The 23,187-nt window shown below is 36.5% G+C and overlaps 6 protein-coding genes across 6 annotated transcripts; all 6 read right to left on the reverse strand.

The window, feature by feature from the left end:
- Window positions 1-2: 2 nt before the first annotated feature.
- Window positions 3-2,615, reverse strand: LOC147284998 (uncharacterized). The gene is made up of 8 exons (XM_086245754.1): window positions 2,307-2,615; window positions 1,923-2,222; window positions 1,573-1,668; window positions 1,309-1,410; window positions 1,119-1,184; window positions 769-834; window positions 455-523; window positions 3-326 (listed from the first exon to the last, which is right to left on the reverse strand). Exons 1-8 carry the CDS (start codon window positions 2,595-2,597, stop codon window positions 3-5), a joined length of 1,314 nt encoding a protein of 437 aa, XP_086101880.1. The 5' UTR covers window positions 2,598-2,615.
- Window positions 2,616-4,020: 1,405 nt separating this feature from the next.
- Window positions 4,021-7,192, reverse strand: LOC147284999 (E3 ubiquitin-protein ligase RSL1-like). Its single transcript, XM_086243833.1, has 2 exons — window positions 6,084-7,192; window positions 4,021-4,919 (listed from the first exon to the last, which is right to left on the reverse strand). Exons 1-2 carry the CDS (start codon window positions 7,022-7,024, stop codon window positions 4,838-4,840), a joined length of 1,023 nt encoding a protein of 340 aa, XP_086099959.1. The 5' UTR covers window positions 7,025-7,192; the 3' UTR covers window positions 4,021-4,837.
- Window positions 7,193-11,813: 4,621 nt separating this feature from the next.
- Window positions 11,814-12,569, reverse strand: LOC147285000 (E3 ubiquitin-protein ligase RSL1-like). Its single transcript, XM_086245755.1, has one exon. It carries the CDS (start codon window positions 12,567-12,569, stop codon window positions 11,814-11,816), a length of 756 nt encoding a protein of 251 aa, XP_086101881.1.
- Window positions 12,570-13,724: 1,155 nt separating this feature from the next.
- Window positions 13,725-17,382, reverse strand: LOC147285001 (uncharacterized). The gene is made up of 3 exons (XM_086245756.1): window positions 16,976-17,382; window positions 14,228-14,791; window positions 13,725-13,815 (listed from the first exon to the last, which is right to left on the reverse strand). The coding sequence occupies exons 1-3, from the start codon at window positions 17,380-17,382 to the stop codon at window positions 13,725-13,727; spliced, it is 1,062 nt and encodes a 353-aa protein (XP_086101882.1).
- Window positions 17,383-18,069: 687 nt separating this feature from the next.
- LOC147285002 (E3 ubiquitin-protein ligase RSL1-like) lies at window positions 18,070-19,377 on the reverse strand. Its single transcript, XM_086245758.1, has 2 exons — window positions 18,608-19,377; window positions 18,070-18,208 (listed from the first exon to the last, which is right to left on the reverse strand). The coding sequence occupies exons 1-2, from the start codon at window positions 19,375-19,377 to the stop codon at window positions 18,070-18,072; spliced, it is 909 nt and encodes a 302-aa protein (XP_086101884.1).
- A 738-nt stretch (window positions 19,378-20,115) lies between these two features.
- On the reverse strand, window positions 20,116-23,156 carry LOC147285003 (RING/FYVE/PHD-type zinc finger family protein). Its single transcript, XM_086243827.1, has 5 exons — window positions 22,992-23,156; window positions 21,791-22,685; window positions 21,302-21,502; window positions 20,779-20,974; window positions 20,116-20,607 (listed from the first exon to the last, which is right to left on the reverse strand). The coding sequence occupies exons 2-5, from the start codon at window positions 22,667-22,669 to the stop codon at window positions 20,423-20,425; spliced, it is 1,461 nt and encodes a 486-aa protein (XP_086099953.1). The 5' UTR covers window positions 22,670-22,685; window positions 22,992-23,156; the 3' UTR covers window positions 20,116-20,422.
- Window positions 23,157-23,187: the final 31 nt, after the last annotated feature.

Here is a 23,187-nt window from a genome sequence, read left to right on the forward strand (position 1 = left end):
CATTAGAGGACGACTGTTTTATCAGTGCAGGGTAAGCTGCTGTTACTGTTACTGCTACTGCTGCTGTTATTTTGAGCAGGACCATCATCAGTGAAACCAGTACTTTTCTTCCAATCCTCAGAAGCAGGAGCTGATGATGATTCCTTTTCAGTGGATATGGCAGCAGCAAGAGCAATGGGCATCATGCAGAGACCTTTGCTTTGGAGATGTTGCATTGACTTGGTCACTTCTGATTCCATCAGCTTCACCACTTGTTCATCAAAAGCAGTACTTTCACTAACAGAAATATCAGCTGATTGAGACAGTGGCAAATTGCCATTAGCACCCTGACATAAATTCACTAGTCAAAGTCATTATCCTTTCACTTCTTTTGGGTGCCAATTGTGCATATACTCAACTTCAATTTAAGAGATGAAGATGTAAATATATCACAATGAGAAGGAGGGGTTAGCACCTTAGCTTGACTGTCTGTGATGAGAGGAACTGCTGCCCCTGCAGCCCCACCTCTGCTCATGCTTAGTGCCTGCAAATCATCATATCAAGCACCAAGTTATGGAAACAGTGTAATGGAATTCAAAGTCTAAACTTCTTGCTATTGTGATTTGTGCAAATTCTCACACCATATTCGAGTCAACCACCATCACATCCAAGGAGAAAATGAAACAACCATATAGCAAGTCCACACTTCAGAAAAATGAAAATTGGGTTTCATGACGACCCCATTTCTGAAGCAGGGTCTAAACTATTAATGAAGGTTCTCCATCATACCTTGACTTGGTGCTGAAGAAATTTGACATACTCAATGATTTCATCAAGCATAGATGCCTTATCAGTCTGCAAAATCATGAATGATATCAGCTCTTCTTTAAATCCATCCACTATTTACTACACATGCATCCGTGCCAGTGTTAAATGGAATCAGTACCTAATTTGTGCATGTGGACTGCATTTGTGATGTTGAGATTTTACAACTCAAATTATGTAAAGAAACACAAATAAAATCAAAAGTCTTAATCCCAATTGAAAACACCTGAATATGTATATAAAATAATAAAAAGGCAAACAAATGTACCATAACAGTTTTATGACGATAACAGACAAACAAAAGAAGAGCTTGCCTTGTTAGAATTTGGTACAAGTTCTTGCAGATTCTTCATTCTTTCAGCAATTTTCTCTCTCCGAAGCTGCAAATATGTGTTTTATAAGATTTAAATGTTAAGTCCATTAAGTTCCCCACCAAATTCTTTTGACAAGTGAACTTCAAATTCTAAGGCATTGAAGAATCAAAACTTCAAATGAACTACAAACCCTTTCAGCAATACTGTGTGGATCAGTAGCCTGGCCTCGACGTGCCCTCATACGAGGCTTTCCAGTTCCAGTACATTGACCAGAGGGGGTAGTTGATGTAGTCTGTAAGTGAAAATTGTAAGTTTTTTGTTCAATGCTTGGTAGAATTAGGATTCCCTTCAATATAACTGATAAAAACCTAATGATCAATCATCTATCAAGACTGAAAACTAGACAAGATAAAACGGTCTTCATCCAAGTGAAAAGTGGAGCTAGGATAAGTACCTGGGGTAAAGACTGCAGTCCAGACGTTGTCATTGTAATCTGGGGCCCAGAAGCAAAAGAAGACAAAGGATAATTTGGCAGGTCCTGCTTTCCCTTCTATATTACACAAGTAACAATTGCAAAAGCATTTCACTAATCAAAAAAAATAAATAGATAATTACATCCCACCAAATATAAGTGAGGCTAAGCTCCTTCTGAAGCATCTGATAGATCCCCCAAGACTGGTAGCATCATATTGATGGGGCTACTACAAGGTCAGGTGAGTTAACTATCATTTGCAGCCAAATTTTTTTTTCCCTAAAGCTTAATCATGACTAGAATTAACCAAGTCGGTGATCACATACTAATACCTCTGTGGTGACCAAAGCAGACAAGTTATTGGGATCACTTGCCATGAGATAAGTATCATTATCCCCATGTTCTCCTTTTATGCCAAAACTGCACATTTTGTGTTGTCCCATGTCAGGAGAAAAAGAAGAAGAAACACCCTCATAAGATTGAAGAGGCCACAATTGAGAGATTGGAGAAAGGGTTTCAAAATCTCTGTTGAATCTCTGGAATACGGTTGGTACACAGTTATTGCATCCCACATTTTCCGGTTCTATGGAGGGAAGAGATGTTCTCACCATGTTACCATCCACTGGGAGCTGCTTCAGAGAACCAAGTAAGCAGGGGGTTGCAATATCCATATTATATTGCAGGCCCATATTTTCAACTTTAAAGCTACCATCCACCATTCCATTTGAGAAATTTGTCTTGCAATTTTTACCATCTTCTTGTGCAACTGACTGTAAATCATGAACAATAGATGAAGCATCTTGAGCAGCCAAGCTCTCCATGCTGTGGTTTGAGCTAGTCAGATACGTAGGTGAATTGTTGTTGTCATCTTCACCCACACCAAATGAATTGAGAAGCATTCCATTTGCTTGCCCAGATTCACAAAAGCCCCAAGATGATCCTTCCTTCACATCCACATCTGACCATGACGAAGAACTGAAAACATGATTAAGATACTCTTCCATCATAATAGCAAAGGCTTTCTTCTTCTTTTTTAGCGTCTGTAAATCAATGTAGAGCCTACAAAGAACTTCCTCTGCTCATTTTATGCTAGCTTCAACCTAAAGTTCATGCAAAATGGAGATACAATTAGCTTAAAAGCACATCTCTGTGACAAATGTACATATGCATGGAAGACAATTCACCCTAAGAAAATCAAGAAGGCATCCTGTAACTCTATTAGGAAAAGAGTCTGAAATTCCTGAAGGAGCCCAAATTTAACCGCAACATAACCCCAATCATACATTCCAGCAAACAAAATATAGATTTATGACAGAATTTGCATCAAGAAAATACAAAAATATAATATACCAGGTCTTATAAACTCAATAGCATCTAAATTTAACTCAAGCATTAACATAATGGGATTGTCTTTCATGTATCCAGTTGACAGAATTGGTTTCTAAGCGTGACAAACAGGACATACAAACATACATTCATACTTACATGCGTACATGATGTGTGTGTGTGTGTGTGTGTGTGTGTGTGTGTGTGTGTGTGAGTGAGTGAGAGAGAGAGAGAGAGAGATTAACACAAAAGAGAAGCCAAGATGGAGTAGTACAAGCAACAGCTATAGTAGCAGACTAGCAGTGTGCAAAACTACAACATAAACCGCCCTTCTACAAATCAAAAGCTCATACCCTTTTTCCAGTACCTAATAATTGTTACTTAATTCCTCTCCTTTTAAAGCCTTGCATGGGTGTCCATCAGCGAGTGGTCCACATCAGTCACCATGACTTGTACCTCTTTCGGAGAATTTCTCCTGTTGACTAGAACGTTACAGATTTTCAACCAGCTTTCAAAAATGCCCATAAAATTTGCGTCTAATCATCTACTGATGCTGATATGGGCATTCTGGTCATTCTGCTGTGACAAGTTATTAACCACCCTGATAAAGCGGAGGGATTTCGCTTCTTTGGCTGTAGTGGGAGGTTCTACTTCACCACTTTCTGTTGAACAAGTCCTGGAGATTTCAAGTAACTCAAACTATTCCACTAGGTGTGCTTGTTGAGGTCAGTTTACTTGGACCTCAAGCCTTCAATCAAATTAGAGCTCAGTTTAATTATCTTTGGCCATACCTCAGCTTATTCTACTTCTTTTCCAGTATCCTTGAGGTGTTACAAAACTTAATAAACCAGAGCCCCACATAGATTGTTCATTAGTTTATATGCTTTTGTTCATTTTATATGCCTTTGACACTCTTTCAATCTGCTGATTGTTTATAAGACTAACTTCTGATGCTAGCCAATGTCCAAATGTCATACAAGTTACTGGAAACTCAGATGCTGGGCTTATGCACTGCATACACTGGAAGGGGATAAAAATAAACAAGTTTTTCTTTCACTAATTGTGGTGTAAAATCCAGGCCAAAAAAAAATTGCATGAATTAGGTAGCTACCTGTTGACAACAATACAATAGATTCAATTCACTATATTTCTACATACTAAGTAGAATAACTTATATTTCTTTCTGATCGAACCTGCTTTCTTTTCCCCTTGATAGGGAGCCAACCATTGAACATGAGAGTGGGAATAGTTACAATACAACAAAGTAATGCAAAGCCAGACATATCTCGTAAGATTGATTTTTGAAGGGTAACTGAACCAAATGAAGGATTGCCTTGAGAGCTGATTACATTGAAGCTAAGGGCCGTCATTGAATTGACCAAGGGCCAGTGAATATGGAGCAATCGAACAGAAACCGTAGAATGGGAGCTATTGAGATACATGCAGCATCTGCAAGACTTTATGGCATCCAAGCATGCAAGATCTGCCCCAAAGTAAACTTTCCAACAGCTTAAAAATTAGAAGTGAATTATGAATCCAAACCATTCTTAACTCCGCCGACAAGCTAACTGGAACTTTAGAAGTTAACTGAGCATGGAGGTAACATCGCTTATAATCCCATCTCCATGTGAGGTCATTACATGAAATATCATGGCCATAATAAAAAACAATGTAGTTATACAAGTGGGACTAGAGCTAATGATATCAAAAAGTGTCCAACTAAGTAACCAACATTCTAATATGAAAAGAAATATATAAAATCCTGAGTTCACTTGTCTAATAATCAATTTATCAACAAAAGGCTGCAATCCAGATTTGTGTTGCTTTAAAACATCTTTTGGCACCGTAAAACTTTCTCATACATTCATATGACTAATTGTAAATGATAAAGTATCTTTCTAACCAACTTTTATAGAAAATGTCAACTCTTACAACTAGGACAATAGTGCTGGCCATGACTGTTTAAAATTTTCCCACATCTGTAGCAGAAAGCAGTTCTGCACCTGCAATCAACCCAAAATAAATAGAAATTCAAAGAGCATTCAAGGATTCATTGAACAAAACAAATTGAAACAGTGTTGAGTAATTGTACAGGTCATATGTCAGCAGAACATTAGGGTGTGCCTATCTAAAGTTCTAAACTAAATAGAAAGCTTGTCCATTATGCAGCAAACTTGATAGTTAAAAGACTGATCACATAAAAGAAGAAGAAACTTCACGAAAGTTTATATTTTGCAAATAAAAAAATAATTAGGAATCAGATCTGAATTTAAGAAAGGATTTATTTCCTACATTTTTCTTTGAACAGAGTTAAACAGTTGTGCTTCAAATGAAGCTCCTGAAAAGTCGAGCAACTATGCCAATTTTTAAGACCATCCATTCTAACAGTTCTTTTCACTGCTTTTCACAAATCTAATAAAATGCATCAAGGTATGACTGCCTTATTTCTGCAGACTCCCACATTAAAACTCCAGATCATACCAGCCATTTTGAAGAACAAAGACATAAAGGATTTTAAAGATGAGAACTTTAGCTTGAACTCAATTGTTATTTGAGAATACTAACATATTACAGGTTCCAGTAAGCCAATCATTCCTCCACTCAGGAATTTGGTACTGGATAGTACTCAAATTCTTAACCGTGGTCCATGGACCTTCTTCCTTTGTACCATGTTTCAAGAACTGAGAACAACTAGATGTGAACTTTCAGGAGAGAGCAATTTCTGTTGATAGAGGTTAAATGAGATGAAGAAATGAAGAGCCTACTTTATAGCTTTGATGTTTATTCTAGCAAATTTGGGACAAATTACGCATACATGCCTCCTAAAGTCTTAATGATTTGTTTTCTTTACCCAATGCATTTCTTCCTTATCTTTAGTTCAGCCAACCAATGCACCTAACTTAACAAAATGGGGAGCAAAAACACAAAACCAGGGGATTTTATACAGCAAGCATGGAAGTAGCAAAGAAATTCCAACTGGTTTGTTTATTATGAGGTAAAATAAACCAGGAAACAAACAATGAAATTGCTAATGCACCTGAATGAAGAAAGTAGTAATGTCGTCTTACTAAGTAACAATGGATGATTAAAAACAAAACATAGGATACCATGTAAGGACCTAAACTAAATGAGAAGCCTAAAAGCAAAAAAATGGCAGATAAACGGACCTGCACATCATGAACATGCAACCTTCCGATTTTTCCACATAGAACCTACACTTTGGACACCTTTTCCATTGTTTCTGCTGCGCGAGGTTCCTCAACATGATATCTTCCTTTTCCCTCTCATCCTTATTCAATATCTGAAACTCCACGCACTCAATCCCTGCATGCCAAGGAACTCTGCACTGCGCGCAGAACATCCTCCAACAATTCGGGCACTCTGATTGCCTTATAACCTCTTTCCCCTCATTAATCAACATCGCCGAACAATCCTTAAAGGGGCAGTAAAATTTTTCAGACCCAAGAATCACAGCTTCACACAACGCACTTCCCCACCTGTCAAACACCTCCGGCGGGAGTATCGAACGACAATACTCAGGCTCCAGCGACCCTTTGCAATCAGGAACAGGGCACCGAATGCTTGTAATGTTATCTTGAAGCTTGGAGGCCACGTAATTGACCATGCATTGAGCACAATAAGCATGACTGCAATTTTTTATGCCAAAAGACTCGTGCGCAGCCTTCGGCTCGACACAGATTTCGCAAACAAAAGATGGGTTATCATCCTTTTTGGAATTGGAAGACTCCCCTGCTTCGGTTACAGAAGGACCCGTAAAGGGTTTTCTTCTTTTCCCAAAAGGAGTGTTCGAGGGTTTGAACCTAAGAACTCTAAGCTCTTCATCACCATCGTAAAAGTCAAGTGTTTCTTGAGAAAGGTCGATGAAGTTACCTGAGGTGGTGGGAGAGAGAGGCGATTTGAGCAGCGAAGCCTTGATTGATTGCAAGCCTCTTCTTTCCTCATCGAATTGATCAACTGAGATCGGGTTGGACTTGCTCGAACCCTTGAGCAAAATGGGTGTGAAGCAGAACGCATCATCTTCAATGTTCACAATCTCAATGTGAGACTGAGACATTTTGTTCTCAATCTTGGGTTTCTTACTTGTCATTTTCACTCACTGAGATTGTGCGGCGCTTTGCACCCTCTCCCTCACTCCAATTTCAATTTCTTCCTCTTCTTTCTTAATGGATACGCTACCTAATTCCTAAATTATGTTCTGAGAATCCGAATTATGTTTTTTGGCCAAGAGAATCCTAATTATGTTAAGGGAAGATTTGGTATTTTGTGTTTGTTTCCTTTTAAACTCCTTGGCCAAAACGTTGCAATCTTTTTCATCGTCAACCATTACCCAAATATTATAATAAAAAACAATTAAGCAAATATCAATATATCATCTCTTAAAAACTGTTAAAAATAATTATTTATTTTTATTCAAGAAAAGAACAAGAAGCAAGAAGGTAGTCGAATTTGCATTCAAAACTATTTTTTTTAATATATATTTTTATCAATTAATTATTAATTTAATAATATTTTTTTCCATCTTAAATAGATGTCTCAAATTTGAATTTCTTCCCCACATGAAAAATTGAAAAAATATCATGCACTTTCGTAAGAATCTGCATTTCTTGATCAAAAATGTTGGACTCATTGTCATTCCTCCTTATAAACCCAATTCCTTGTAAAAAATATATATATAGGCTCCTTCTATTGAAGTATATTTCAACTTATTTATGTTGAGGTATGATTTTGTTAGGGCCCACACGAGTCGTTTTGTGTCGATCCGAACCGTTTACAAAGATCATCTTCATTGATAAATCATCCTTGCAAAAAATTAGCTAAATCGATAATCATTTGCCTATCTAACTTTGATAAAACAAAAAGACAATTTCATTGAAAATATTTGGTTCGTCCATTTATTTGATCAAAGTTAGATAGGCAAATGATTTCCGATTTGACTAATTTTTTGCAAGAATGATCTATCAATGAAGATGTAAAAAATAAACGGTTTGGATCGACACAAAACGACTCATGTGGGCCCTAATAGGGTATACCTCAACATAAATAAGTTGAAGTATACCTCGATAGAAGGAGCCTTATATATATATATAACAACTCCTTTAATAAGTCAACACATGTCACATTATAATTTTATTATTAAACAAATTGCATATATTAATCTTGGCCAAAACAAAAAATTGCATATATATATTAATAGAGGTTTGACTCAAGGTCTTACAGACCTTGAAGTAGAGGTTCATTTTTCCTTTAAATATTAATATATTAATTATTGTACTAAGCTACTAGCAAGAATAATATTCGTTCGTACCCATCAATCATTCGATCTTTTTTTCACAGAAATCAAAGTGACTTAAGTATTGTAGAAAAGAAAATGCTAATTATATAACTTTTTTTCTCAACTTTTTCACATCATATGCACACTATATTATTATATTGAAAAGTGAGCAATGTTAAAATAGATTTCAATATAAAAATGTCATATAAATTTGAAAAAAAAAAAAAAAAGTTCATTTGTATAAGATTGTCCTACAACTTTGAGGGTTATTTTTTATTTTTCAAAAGTAGATAAATCAGCCACTAGTTTAATAACATTTCTCCCAATAACCAAAAAAAAAAAACATGGTTCTAAATGTTAGATTAGAAAGGCGGATAGTTAGCATGAGTAGATTATCCAAATTTAAGTAATTAACTACCTCTATTATTGATACTACATACGTGGAAACAAATCTCAAAAACATTCTTGATCCTAATTGAGTTAATATTTGGTCTACTCTAATTAAATCTCATTTATTTCTGAAAATTAAGAAACTTCGATACAAAGCATCCCAAACGACCAAAACCATGATAAGAACCTCCACAATTGTAACAGAAGGAATATATATCCAGACGGACCAGACCTGCAACAATTCAAAGTGGACTCAAAATTAGGCTTTATTTCCCAACTATATATATGTAATAGGGATAATCATAGCTAGAAAAACTAAATAATGTGCAGCAGAAGTTCTAATTTTAACTGATGATCACCTGCATATCATGAAGTTGCACCCTTCAGATCTTTCAACATAGTACTTGCAATTTGGACACCTGCTCTCCAGTTCTTTTTCTTGGCAAGCTTCTTCACCATCTTATCCTTATCTTCACCATTCTTGCTCAGTTTCTGAAACGATCGACACAATCAAATTCAGTATGCCAAGGAACCTTACGTACACTTGGCGCAAAACATTCGCCTGCAATGAGGATACTGAGAAGCCTTTGTGTTTAAGCTTCGACACCACGAATTTCACAATGCATTGGTGACAGTAAAAATGGGTGCAGCCCTTGATGTTGAATGAGTGTCCCAGATGCAATGGCTCGACACAGATATCACATATAAAAGTTGAATTAATAATTTAATATTAGTACTTGTAGTGTTGCTTTCAGGATTATGAATAGGAAGTAACATTTTCATATATCAGATTTCATATTTAAGCAGCTGCCCATTTTCTTCTAGATGATCATTGTGTTTGCATGAGATTGGTGCGATGTGATCAATACCATATATCATGTTGGTTCTGCAAGATCGAGTTCTTCTGTTTCATATCTACTTCTCTGTCATTGATCGTGAAGCAGAGGAGCCTACCCACATTGTTGTCCATTATCGATCTTCTTTCTCTTTAATTAGTGGTTCTAATTAAGCTTTTCACCCACTAATGATTCAATCATGCATGATGTTAGACAGGGAGATGAAAGAGAAGCCTCAACAAAGGCTTGTGTGACCTTAGATCGAGTGAGGTAATTATTATTAAGACTAATGTATGTTCTAGGGTTGGAGGGTGGCCTTTATCATTATGTAGACAAGTGGAGAATTCTTTCCTATTCCTAATTAGGAATAGGGTTAATTAATTATAAGATTTTTTTAGGGATACGGAGAATCAATAGTGAGTGAAGAGATTTTCTCATATGTACAGCTTCCTTGGTGAACAAGGCTTCTAAAGTTTGTTAACTTTCTCATACAGATCTTATTGCATGTTCTTTATTATATATTATTCCAAATCTAGTTTCAATAAAAATTTAGGTCTTAACTCTAATTAAAGTCCTTTAGTTATATATCAAAGGTAAGAAAAGAACCTTGCTTAATCGCTTTCCAAAAGTCATCTTTAATTCCATTTGGTGCATGTACTTTATTTCTATTCAATCTTTTTTTGTTGCGGTTATTCCAAGTCGAGTACTGAAGAATTGTGATTTGTGGGGTAATTTGTTATATATTATCGTTTTTGTACACTTCCTAGCTGTTTACATTGCATTATATCGTTTATATGCTAATGTAAAACGACAAAACGTAGATATATACTGAAGGACACCACGCCCCTGTGTACACAGCTTTATGTCGTCTAGCTAACGTATCTAGAAGAAAAATGAAAGAGCAAAATTAGTCTTTCTTCAGGCTTTGTATTATTTATTGTTTGTCGGAGAATGCATGCTTGACTTCAATACCGTCCTTAATATAATAAGCTCATGCTTGGAACTTGCATTAGAAGCAGAAGTACCATAATTCATGTACAATATTTACTCAAGGTAATTGGAAATGCAAGTTGAATGAACAAACAATAAACATGAACTTTGAATTAGATGATGACTCTTGGCCTTCTCTGGCAGTTTCGATGCTTCTATTAATTAAGTTATTAACTACTAAATGACTCTTTCAATTCCCAGAATCAATAAAAATGAATGCAGTACTAGCCAGTATGCCTATATATATAGCCATGCAACCTCCAAGTAATTCACACAATCAACAAGCAGCTAGCAATTAAGAAGTTATAATCAGGAATATTAGAAGACAGATCGATAGAGAAATGGGAGGCAGCAAAGGGTCTTCTTCAAGCAAGGGAGGAAGTCAAAATGGTGGTCCAGCTGCAGGTAAAGCAGGAGGAGGAGGAGCAAGCAAATCCAGTGAAGACAAAACTATGAAAGCTCCAGGAGGAGATGGTATCATATCCAGGGCTGAATTTGAACGTCACCCTGCTGCCTATTTCCAAGGCCAGCGTAAATAGGCCAGCCTCATATATCCATCTACTTAATATGAATAAACACTACTAGTTGAGTGGTCATCTTGCTTTTCTGTATTAATCAATCTACTTATATGTAAGCATTTTCCCTATCTATGTTAATGGAAAGTACCCTTTATTATACCCATCAATATTCATTCTATCTTTTTTCAACACAAATCAAAAGCACTAATACTGAAAAATTGAGGGTTCTTGGCATTTCTTGCATTTAGGAATGGCAAATAGACAAATTAACATAAATCAACCACTAGTTTACGGCATTTCTCCCCTTCTCCACAAGGAAGGTTTGGAATAAAGAATTCAAACACTAATAGTGCAAAACTTTAAAATATGAAAAGGAATATGTAAAATTTCAACTATATATACTTGTCTAATATTTAACTTATCAGCAAATGGCTGCAATCCAGATTTGTGTTGCATTAAAACATCTTTGGCGCACTGTGAACATTTTCTTATACATTCATTTGACAGATTACCCCCAAGTACGCTTACAGATTGGACAATAGTGGTTACCACGAGGGTCTAAAATTGTTCCACAACGGTAGCAGAAAGCAGTTTTGCACCTGCAATAAACCCAAAATTAGAATTTAATTCATATGGCATAATTATTTCAAGGATTCAATGAACAAAATAAGTTAAAACAATACTAAATAGAAAGCTTGACAATTAATATACAGTAAACTTGAAATTTGGTTAATAGACTGGTCACATAAAAAGAAGAAGAAAAGTCACACAAAAAAAAACAAAACAATCAATGCCATGTAAGGCATAATCATACAAAACCCATATCAAATTAATTAAGTAATACTTGGAGAATAATCATAGAAAAACTAATTAAGTTTGAAGTGATGATGACCTGCATAACATGAAGTTGCACCCATCAGATCTTTCAACATAGTAGCTGCACTTTGGACACCTCTGCCAGTTCTTCTTCGCGGCGAGCTTCATCACCATCTGAGATCCGTTATCTTCACCATTCTTGCTCAGTTTCTGAAACTCAACACAGTCGAATTCCATATGCCAAGGAACCTTACACTTGGCGCAAAAGTTTCTTTTGCAGTGAGGACACAAACAACACTTGATATCCTCCGGTCCATCATGAATCAACAGGACCGAGCAATCCTTGAAGGGACAGTAGAAGTACTTGTACTCATGATTGTTAGACTCCGTAATCGCATGTTCACACAAGGCTTTCCCCCACCAGTTGAACACTTTGTCTGGTAGGATCGGACGACAGTACTCAGGGTCTAACACTCCCCTGCAGTCTGGAACAGGGCACACAATGCTTGTAACATTGTTTTCGAGCTTCGAGACTACGAATTTCACAATGCATTTGCCACAGTAAAAGTGGGGGCAACCCTTAATGTTGAATGAGTGTTTCAGATGCATTGTCTTCACACAGAAATCACATCGAAAATTTGGTTCGGTGGGATCAACATCAACATCATCATCATCATCTTGGTTCTTCCTCTGTTTCATGGACTTGCTCTGTTTCATATGGGCTTGTCTCGGTTTGATCTTGAGGCAGAGGAGCCTACCCACTGTGCCTATTGTGATCATCACCATCATTATCATCATCATCTTGCCCATTGTGCTCTTCTTTCTCTTTTGTGGCTCTAAATTAAGCCTAAACTTTTCAACCTCTCATGATTCAGTGTAAAATAAGGAGACCAAAAGAGAAGACTCAAGAGATGGAGAATTAGTAGTGAGAAGAATACAATCACCAACCCTCATCATCTGAGGCTTATAATATTTCTCTCATACCTTAAAGGCTTAAATTGTCAAAAAATATGTCTTCGAAACTCTTTTTTGTTTTTTCGAACAGCACATATCAGATAATTTGAATAATTATCTATACTATTTTTTTGGATATTATCATGATTTGATAATTAGGGGAATTATCTAGAATATTTTCATTGGAGACTATTTGGTCATAATTATCTTGTCGACGGATTTTAATTGGTGCTTGGGAAAATGGATAATTATTTTGTCTTCTTATTTCATGTTCTTTTTTATTATTCCAATTATGTTTCAATGAAGATTTAGTCCTTGCAATTTGAAACAATAAATTAACCCCAAATTTTAGAATTTCAATTTTTAAAAGGAGACGAAAGAGAAAGGAATTCTTTCCCATAAGGCTAATTATAAGAATAAAAATTTGTTGGGAGTCAAACTCTTTTATAGCCAACAATATATATATTTATTTATTTATTTATTATTTATCTTTCCACATGTTAAACAGTTACTGTGCTTTTTTTTTTTTTGGTTTATGGATGGTCAAAGCCCAGAAACAGCAAATTTGTTAAATTAAGGATTACTAGGGTTTCTTGGCAAAAAAAAAAAAAAAAAGGATTACTAGGGTTTACTAGTGTATGATTTAGTATAATTTAGAGAGTTTAAGGTTAGAGCATCTATTTCTCCCAATTTACATCCAATGAGTAATTTTTCTTTTTATTTTTTAATATTTACTGTATGAGTCATTATATGGTTATAAAGTTATCTTTTTATGGTTTTCTTAGTATCATAATTATAGTTGTTGGAGAAGGGCCATAGAATTACCAAAAGGAAGATTTTCAATAAAGAATTCAAATTGTGCAAAAATATATATGAAAAGGAACATCTAAAATTTGAAGCTTACTTGTCTAATATTTTAATTTATCAACAAATGGTTGCAATCCATATTTGTGTTGCATTAAAACATCTTTCGGCTCGCTGCACAATTTTCTTATACATTCATTTGACAAATTAGCCCCGAGTACGTTTACAAATGGGACAAAAGTGGCTGCCACGAGCGTCTAAAATGGTTCCACATTTATAGCAGAAAGCAGTTGTGCACCTGCAATAAACCCAAAATTAAAAGAGATTAATTCATATTGCAAAATTCAAGGATTCAATGAACAAAACAAGGTGAAACAATGTTGAGTAATTGTACAGGACCACAGGTCATGCGTCACCAGCACAAATAATAGAGTGGTGCTTATCTAAAAGTTCTAAACTACTAAATAGAAAGCTAGTCCATTAAAATTCAGTTTATAGACTGGTCATGTAATTGAAGGAAGAAGAAAATTCACATAAAAAACTAGCAATGGATGATTAAAAACAAGACAAGCAATGTATGTAAGGGCGTTGTCATTCAAAACCCATATCAAATTATTTAAGTAATACTTAGGGAATAGTCATAGAAACTAATCTGCAGAAAATTTAGAAGCTAGCTAGAAGCAGAAGTTTAAATTTTAACGGATGATCACCTGCATTTCATGAAGTTGCAGCCCCAAGTTTTTCCAACATACATCTTGCAATTTGGACACCTCTTCCAATTCTTCTTCTCGGCGAGCTTCATCACCATCTCATATTCCTTATATTCACCAGTCTTGCTCATTTTCTGAAACTCATCACAGTCAAATTCCATATGCCAAGGAACCTTACACTTGACGCAAAACTCTCTCTTGCAGTGAGGACACAGAGACCGCTTGATATCTTCCGGTCCATCATGAATTAACAGCGCCGAGCAATCCTTGAAGGGACAGTAGAAGCACTTGACACGATCATCAGACCCCGTAATGGCACGTTCACACAAGGCTTTGCCCCACCAATCAAACACTTTGTTTGGGAGGATCGGACGGCAGTACTCGGGGTCTAACACTCCCCTGCAGTCTGGAACAGGGCACACAATGCTCGTAACATTGTTTTCGAGCTGGGACTCTACGTACTTGACAATGCATTTGTGACAGTAAAAATGGTTGCAACCCTGGATGTCGAATGAGTATTTCAGACGTGTTGTCTCAACACAAATATCACATACGAAATTGGGACTAATATTAGTAGTAGTAGTAGTAGTGTTGCTTTCAGGTTTAGAAGATTGCTCAATACCATCATGTTGATTCTGCAATATCGACTGAGGCGCCAAACCCAACTTCCTCTGCTCTTCTCTCTGTTTGGGCTTGAAGCAGAGGAGCCTTGCCAAGGCTATCATGATTCAATGTAAAATAAGGAGACAGAAAGAGAAGCCTCAAGAGAGGCTTGTGAGACCTTAGAATGAAGCAAGACTGGTGTTATCTCAAGGGTTAAGGAGGGTACGTGATCTTTATGTAGAGGAGGAGTGGGAAAGCTTTTCCTATTAATTATAGGAATAGGACTTCTGTATCTTTTATGGATATGGAGAATCACTAGCGAGGATGTTCTCATATGCATAAGTTTCTTGGTCAATAAGTCTTCTAAACTTTTTTTGTTTATCGGAGAATTTCACATATTTTGAAAGATTTCTCTTGGGTGATTATGAATTATCATAATTATATTTAATAAATATCCAGATTCGTTTGGACCAAAATATCAGAATAAAAATAATTATCTATACAATTTTATTGAATATTATCATGATTTGATAATTAGGGGAATTATTTAGAGAATTTTATCGGAGATTATTTGGTCATAATTATCTTGTGGCCGGATTTGATTTGGTGCTTGAAAAAATCGGGATAATTACTTTATCTGTCTTCTCTTAGTATTGGTTTCAGTTCATACACGGATGATTATGAGTATCATATATATTCTTTGTGTTTTCTTGAGGAGGAATGGTAGGTACCTTTCCCAATTTACATTCCCCTTCGACTTTCTCTTTTATTTTAATCATAATCGGAACTGTTTATTTTTCAGAAAACCCTTAAAAAATCAGTATGTTTATTTACTAATAGTAACATGACCATTCGATTCCAAAATTGTTTAATCTTGTTCAAATATAATCTTTAAATAATGATTTAAAATATGAATAGTTTCGATCATAAGACTAGGGTGATTGGAGAAGATAGCTAACATTCCCCTTGCATGAGATTAGTGCGATGCAATCAATACCATGATGTTGGTTCTGCAAGATCGACTAAGACGCCAAATCCAACTTCCTCTATTTCGTATCCACTTCTCAGAGGAGCCCAAATCCCAACCTCCATAAATAATATGTGCCTTTATTGTATGCTCATGAGAGAAGTGGCATATGTTGATATAAGGTCTTAGAGACCTTGAAGTTGAAGTGCATCTTTCGTATAAATTTCAATATATGAATATACTATTTCATTGGTACCGATCATTATTCATTCGATCTTTTTCTGACAAAAATCAAAGCAACTAAGCTCCTTCCGTTTAGGAATGGCAAATATGCAAAGATAAATCAACCACTAGTTTATGGCATTTCTCCCCTTTACCAAAAGGAGGTTTCATTAAACAATTCAAATAGTGCAAAAAAAATGAACAGGAATATGTAAAATATTTCCAACTTACTTGTCTATATTTATCAACAAATGGCTGCAACCCAGATTTGTGTTGTATTAAAACATCTTTTGCGCGCTGCAAAATATTCTAGATACATTCATTTGACAAATTACCCCCAAGCACGCTTACAAATTGGACAATAGTGTCTGCCATGGGGGTCTAAAATTGTTCGACAACGGTAGCAGAAAGCAGTTTTGCACCTGCAAAATAGAAATTGATTCATAGGGCATATATAATTATGGATTCAATGAACAAAACAAGTTGAAACAATGTTGAATAATTGTTCAGCAGAACAATAGAGCGTGCCTATCCAAAGTTGTAAACCACTAATAGAAAGCTTGTCCATTATACACTGGTCACATAAACGAAGAAGAAATTTCACATAAAAAAATTAGGCTTTGTTTGCCAACTATATATAATAGGGAATAATTTTAAGTGATGATCACCTGCATAACATGAAGTTGCACCCCTCAGATCTTTCAACATAGTAGTTGCACTTTGGACACCTCCGCCAGTTCTTCTTCTTGGCGAGCTTCTCCACCATCTCATCTCCGTTATCTTCAGCAATCTTGCTCAGTTTCTGAAACTCGACACAGTCGAATTCCTTATGCCAAGGAACCTTACACTTTGCACAAAACTCTTTATCGCAATGAGGGCACACAGAACACTTGATATCCTCCGGTCCATCATGAATCAACAGGGCCGAGCAATCCTTGAAGGGACAGTAGAAGCACTTGTCATGATCATTAGAGCTTGTAATGGTATGTTCACACAAGGCTTTGCCCCACCAATCAAACACTTTGTTTGGGAGGATCGGACGGCAGTACTCGGGGTCTAACACTCCCCTGCAGTCTGGAACAGGGCACACAATGCTCGTAACATTGTTTTCGAGCTTCGAGACTATGAATTTCACAATGCATTTGTGACAGTAAAAATGGCGGCAACCCTTGATGTTAAATGAGTGTTTCAGATGTTTTGGCTCCACACAGAAATCACATTGAAAAGTTGGTGCGGTAGAATCAACATCAACATCAACATCAACATCACCATCATCATCATCATCTTGGTTTTTCCTCTGTTTCATATGGACTTCTCTGTGTTTGGTGTTGAGGCAGAGAAGCCTACCCACTTGGTTGCCCATTGTGGTCTTCTTTCTCTTTTGTGGTTCTGAATTAAGCCTAAAATTTTCACCCTCTCATGATGCAATGTAAAATAAGGAGACGAAAGAGAAGACTCAAGAGAGGATTGTGAGACCTTAGAGTGAGAAATACTGAGAAGATTTCCTCGTATGCATAGGTTTCTTGTTCAATATGCCTTCTAAACTCTTTTTGTTTTAGGAGAATTTCAAATAATTATCTATATGATTTTATTGGATATTATCATGATTTGATAATTAGGAGAATTATCTAGAATATTTTATTTGGTCATAATTATTTTGTTGACGGATTTGACTTGGGACTTGGGAAAATCAGATAATTACTTCTTATTTATGTTCTTTATTATTCTAATTCTAGTTTTAATGAAGATTCAATTCTAAGCAATTATTCTATATAATTGTAACAAAGTCACGCTATAATCTATTGTCCATTTATATTATAATACATAAATTGATTATACCATATGACCGTGTTATAGTTGTACATAAGAATTTGTTTTAAAGTTCAAACAGTAAATTTAGAATTTGGTGTTAATTAACACGAAATTTTAGAATTCCAAACTTTCAATATTCATTCAAGAAACCGAACTCCAATGAGTAATCTTTCAATAATAGGATCTTTGTAAATGCCAAAAATAACACTCCATCAAATCCACAGTATCTACTAATACATTAAAAATCAAAAACCACTAGCAGAAGAAATATAAGGGCAAAGTTGAAAACAAATAAGGGCAAAGTTACATAACGGGGCCAACTACATTGACAGTGGTTAAATACTTGTCCACATGCGTAGCAGAAACCAGTTCTGCACCTGCAATCAACCGAAAATAAACAGAAATTAATTCATTGCCATATGTCATCAGAAAAATAATAGGGGTATGGCTATCTAAAGTTCTAAACTAAACATAAAGATGTAAGGACATAAATCATACTACAATAATAAAAGGAAAAATAGCAGATAAACAGACATGCAATTCAATCAGCAATGGTACCATATATCAACTTTGATGCTGAAGAGTAAAACAAAATTATATAAATATAGATAGGAGACATCTATCTAGCAGCTGAAACCCATGTCAAATAATTAATTAAGTAACACTAGTTTAACTCAAAATTATTGGGGCATAATCATAAGAAAACTAATTAATCTGCAGAAAATCTACAAGCTACCTAACTTGCGGCAGAAGTTATAATTTTAACTGATGATCACCTGCATTGCATGGTGTTGCACCCACTTGATTTTTCAACATAGTACTTGCAATTTGGACACCTCTTCCATTTCTTCTCCTCGGCAAGCTTCTCCACCGTCTCATCTGACATATCCTCTTCACAATTCTTGTTCTGTTTCTGAAACTGGACGCAATTAAATCCCATATGCCAAGGCACCTTACACTTGGTGCAAAAAGGTCTCCTGCAGTGAGGACACAGAGACCGCTCAATACTCTTCGGTCCATCATGAATCAACAGGACCGAGCAATCCTTGTAGGGGCAGTAGAGGCACTTGTCATGATTATTAGACCCCAGAATCGCTTGCTCACACAAGGCATTGCCCCACCGATCAAACACTTTTTTTGGGAGGATCGAACGGCAGTACTCGGGGTCTAACACTCCCTTGCAGCCCGGTACAGGGCACATAATGCTCGTAACATTGTGCTCAAGTTTCGACACTACAAATTTCACAATGCATTGTCGACAGTAAAAATGGGGGCAACCCTTGATGTTGAAAGCCTGTTTCATAGACATTGGCTCAACACAGATGTCACATATGAAAGTTGGGTTAATGTTAGTAGTAGTAGTGTTGCTTTCAGGATCAGAAGAATATTGCTGATCAATTGCATCATGTTGGTTTAGACCCAACTTCCTCTGTATGATATCTGGTTCTCTGTGTTTTGTCTTGAGACAGAGGAGCCTGCCCACTATGTTCCCCATTGTCTTCTTTCTCCTTTGTGGTTCTAAAGCCTCAACTTTCCTCCCTCTCATGGTTCACTACAAAATAAGAAGACGAAAGAGAGAGCCTATATTTAGAGGCTTGTGAGACCTTAGAGTGAGAAGTAGACGAGGGGAGATAGAGTTCTTTTCCATCAGGCTAATTATAAGAATACAAATCTATTCGGAGCCAAACTCTTTTATAGCCCCCATTTGTTTTCTAGGCTTTCAAATATTCTCAATGTTATAAGAAGTTTCAACTTCGTCTCCCTCCTCCCCAAATAAAAGAAAAATATTTTCTAATATTTACCCTGATAAATATTGGATTGCTCTAGAGGTTTCATTTCCTCCATGTTCTTTTCTGTAAAGGATTCGGATACGTCAATGTTGGAGCATAACAAGAAACAAAAGGAAGACAAAACAGCAGTTTGGTTAGCATGATGGTTCCAGCAGTTTGTGTCACTTGTGATGGTTATGAAACTTGGCTAAGTTTGTGTATTGTATATAAATGCATCATTATAATTAAATGTATGCTAGCTTAGTTGCAGCTTAAGTGTAGTTGCAAAGTTGGTCTCAGTTTCCACACGATTTCTTGGTTTTTTATATGTAAATTATGCTCTTAAAGATAACCTTTTGGTTTCAATGAATGGATCAAATGCTCTAAGTTAGTCAACAGTCTGCTGAGTTTCCAGCACTCCAACCCAACTCTATTTACAACTGCTTAAAGATTTGGGTTGTACAACCAATGTAGAACTTTGTTCACCGAGCCAGGACTGGAAATGCTGTACATATAATTAAGTTGCAGTGATACATTGTCAAATAAGTAATATATATATATATATATATATATTGCTTGCTTATATACAGGATGTCAGGATTACAGGTGCAGTTCCAAATGAATTCACAGTTGGGGTAAACTTAATTGTCTGGCATGAATCTTCGTTGTCCCTTTATACAGATAAAAGTATAAACCAACACCTATTAACTTTTTACTTTACAATTGCAAACCAAAGGTGAGGAACTAAGATCAGAATTCAGAAATCCATCCATTGTTCTGAACAAAAAGCTTAAACAAGTAGTCAACCAGATGCAACCCGATCTAGCACTGTAGACTCGAGTAGAGGGATTCAAGGGATGCATACAGGGGCTCAGCTGCCTTTGGTCTGTCCACTGTTCCAAGTAGTATATCAGAAGTCGTCAGGTAAGGGTCACCATAAAATTGTAGATTGGTATCCATCCTTGTGGCAACAATGTTCCCTTCCAATGATACTCCTACAAATGCACCTGTCAAACATTGCAACATCAGGAGTCAGCAGAGAGAGAGAGAGAGAGAGAGGGTTTGTGGAGGCAAAAACTCTAAATAGGTTACGATTCCAATTCAGACCAAAGAACAAGGTTATGATTCTAAACATTCATAAACCAGAAATATCTTTGACTCTAAATAGGCCATCATACCTTTGCTACAACTGTATGTATAGCACATTCCAGAACCTCTGTCTCCAGCACGCATATCAGCTTCCAGCACTCTACCAACAGGACCTGCTGCAGCACTACACCCAGCACCAAGAGAAAAATGCATGCGACTACAAAATGTTTTCACAGCTTTTAAATCATGAAGTACAATTATGTAGTCCATAAGTTCACCCCCAATCTGGAAAAAAAAAAAAAAAAAAAAAACAATGAGAATGTAAATATTACCACCTTGGATAGAACTAAGGAAGTCGGAAATTCATATCAATATTAAGAAATTCCCAACTTACTGAAGAGGAAGAGACTAAATAAATCAATTTTCTGATTTCAGTAAAAAGGAAACAGATTACAGACAAACACATATGGATTATTATTATTTTTAAATAAATGCTTATGGATTCTTACTATTCTGTAATTCCTTTCATTAAACTGAAGCATGTCCAAATAGTTATAGTAAGACCAATAAAAGATATATAACATTAGAACAATGAACAGATTGCATATTTACCTGTGCACCCCATCCTAAGCCAACAGAAAATATGGCTGATGGGGCAGACCATGATCCATCTGACCTTCGAGCAATTACCAAACCAGTACCAAGCTTGTAAGAAAGAAGCGCACCAACTTTAGCAACCGTTAAGATTGCCAGGCCTTTGGCTCCTCTGAGAACAGCTAAGGGTATGGACCTCTCAGGATTCGACCTAGCAACCTGTCCATTCCAAACAAACATTACATAATTGTCAGAAAATAACTTAAAATTGGAATATGGTTAATTTCAATATAGAAGCAGACTGTTCGTAACCAGTCATATAGTGACTTTGCAACTTTTTTTAGGGCCATTTTCTGCTGTTTCCATGTACACAAAATGAAAGAACTATTCAATCAGAGTTTGCAATGCAATCTATGAGACCATAAAGCAGGAAACTAATAAACTTGTTAGGGAGGCACAGAGGGAAGACAAGTAAATTATGTAAACTTAGATGAATTCAAAATTGACCTGGGAGTAACTTCTCAATGTGATGGATGCTTTGTATATCTCTTGTTCCATGGAAAAACCAACAGGAAGATTTAACCATCCTCTTGTGCATGTCCAATCCATGACATCATGCTTTGCTGCTTGAACAGCATTGCTAATGCTGTTAATAAGAATACCCTGTAGAGGATCTAGCCTATCATAACAGGAATCACAGACCCTCTGTGGATTCCTCTCCCTGAACTTGACAGGCAACAAGCACCTTCCTTTACTACATATTCTGCAGAAAATGCCCCCACAGAACCGACAATGATGTCTCCCCCGGGTAAAGGCGGTGAAAGGAGAAGTGCACTGCATGCAAACTGTGGTTGAACTATCAGGAAGCCACTCAGGGGGTTCAGCCTCCAAAACATCTTTGTATGCATTATAATTGAACACAGTGGGCTCAAGCAGGGGTGGGGCACTGGGTATGTAGACCGAGGAGTGCAGGTAAGTATCGCCATTCTTGCCTGAGCCAAGAAATGAAACATTTGAACTAGGGAGCTGCTCGTCAGGTGGAAGACCAGAAGCTTTGTTCTGGCCAGTCAAAATGGCGAATACCCCACTCAGCACATTCTTCAGGTTTACCTCCGGAGGCATATTAGTCTGAAGGGAATTACAAGGCTCCTCACTGGAATCATATCCACTGCCATCAATAAAATCTTCGGATTCAAGGGGAAACTGATATGAATAGTCTTTCTCGGACTTGGAAGCTAATGGGTAAGTAACACCGCCTCCGCCTTCCGCCACAGGCCATTCAGAATCGATGTAGTCATCATCATAATCATCAAAATGGATTTTGGTATTGGGTTTGGCTATCTTTGGAAGGGATGAATACGAAACTCTCCCCTCGAAGCTCGCCATCCAATATTGCAAGGCACTACACAAGTTTCAAGTTTGGGTTGGCATTCAAAACCAGCAAATGTTGCAAAATTCAAACCCAAAGAAAACGCAAGAAAAGAAGCAACTTTGAAGTGAATATTCTGAAGCAAATTATCGAAAACCAACAAGAAACGAATATGCAGCTGAACAATGAAAGGAATTCGCAAAACAATAACTTTTTCCAAAAACAAAGAAAAAAAAAAGAATCAAATAAAAATCTGATTGCTTCCTGTTTGTTCTAGGTTATTTAACTTGAAAGAGGAAAAAACAGATAATTAAGAGAAGAGAGCAATGGTACACATACCTCTTTATCAAATCGAGCTGTTAATTGAATAAAATTGAGAAATGAATTGCTTCGCTTTGAACTTTTCTCTCTCTGTCTGTATTTATTTAGGGTTTTACGATCACCAAAAATAAAACAAGGTGCAAGCGCAAGAGAAGAAGAAGACGGTACACGACAGCGGAGTCCTTAGATAGACGAAAAGGCCTCCGTCCGTGTG

The sequence above is a fragment of the Dryas octopetala genome, chromosome 5 (genome assembly GCF_963921425.1).
Source record: "Dryas octopetala chromosome 5, drDryOcto1.1, whole genome shotgun sequence".
Taxonomy (NCBI): domain Eukaryota; kingdom Viridiplantae; phylum Streptophyta; class Magnoliopsida; order Rosales; family Rosaceae; genus Dryas; species Dryas octopetala.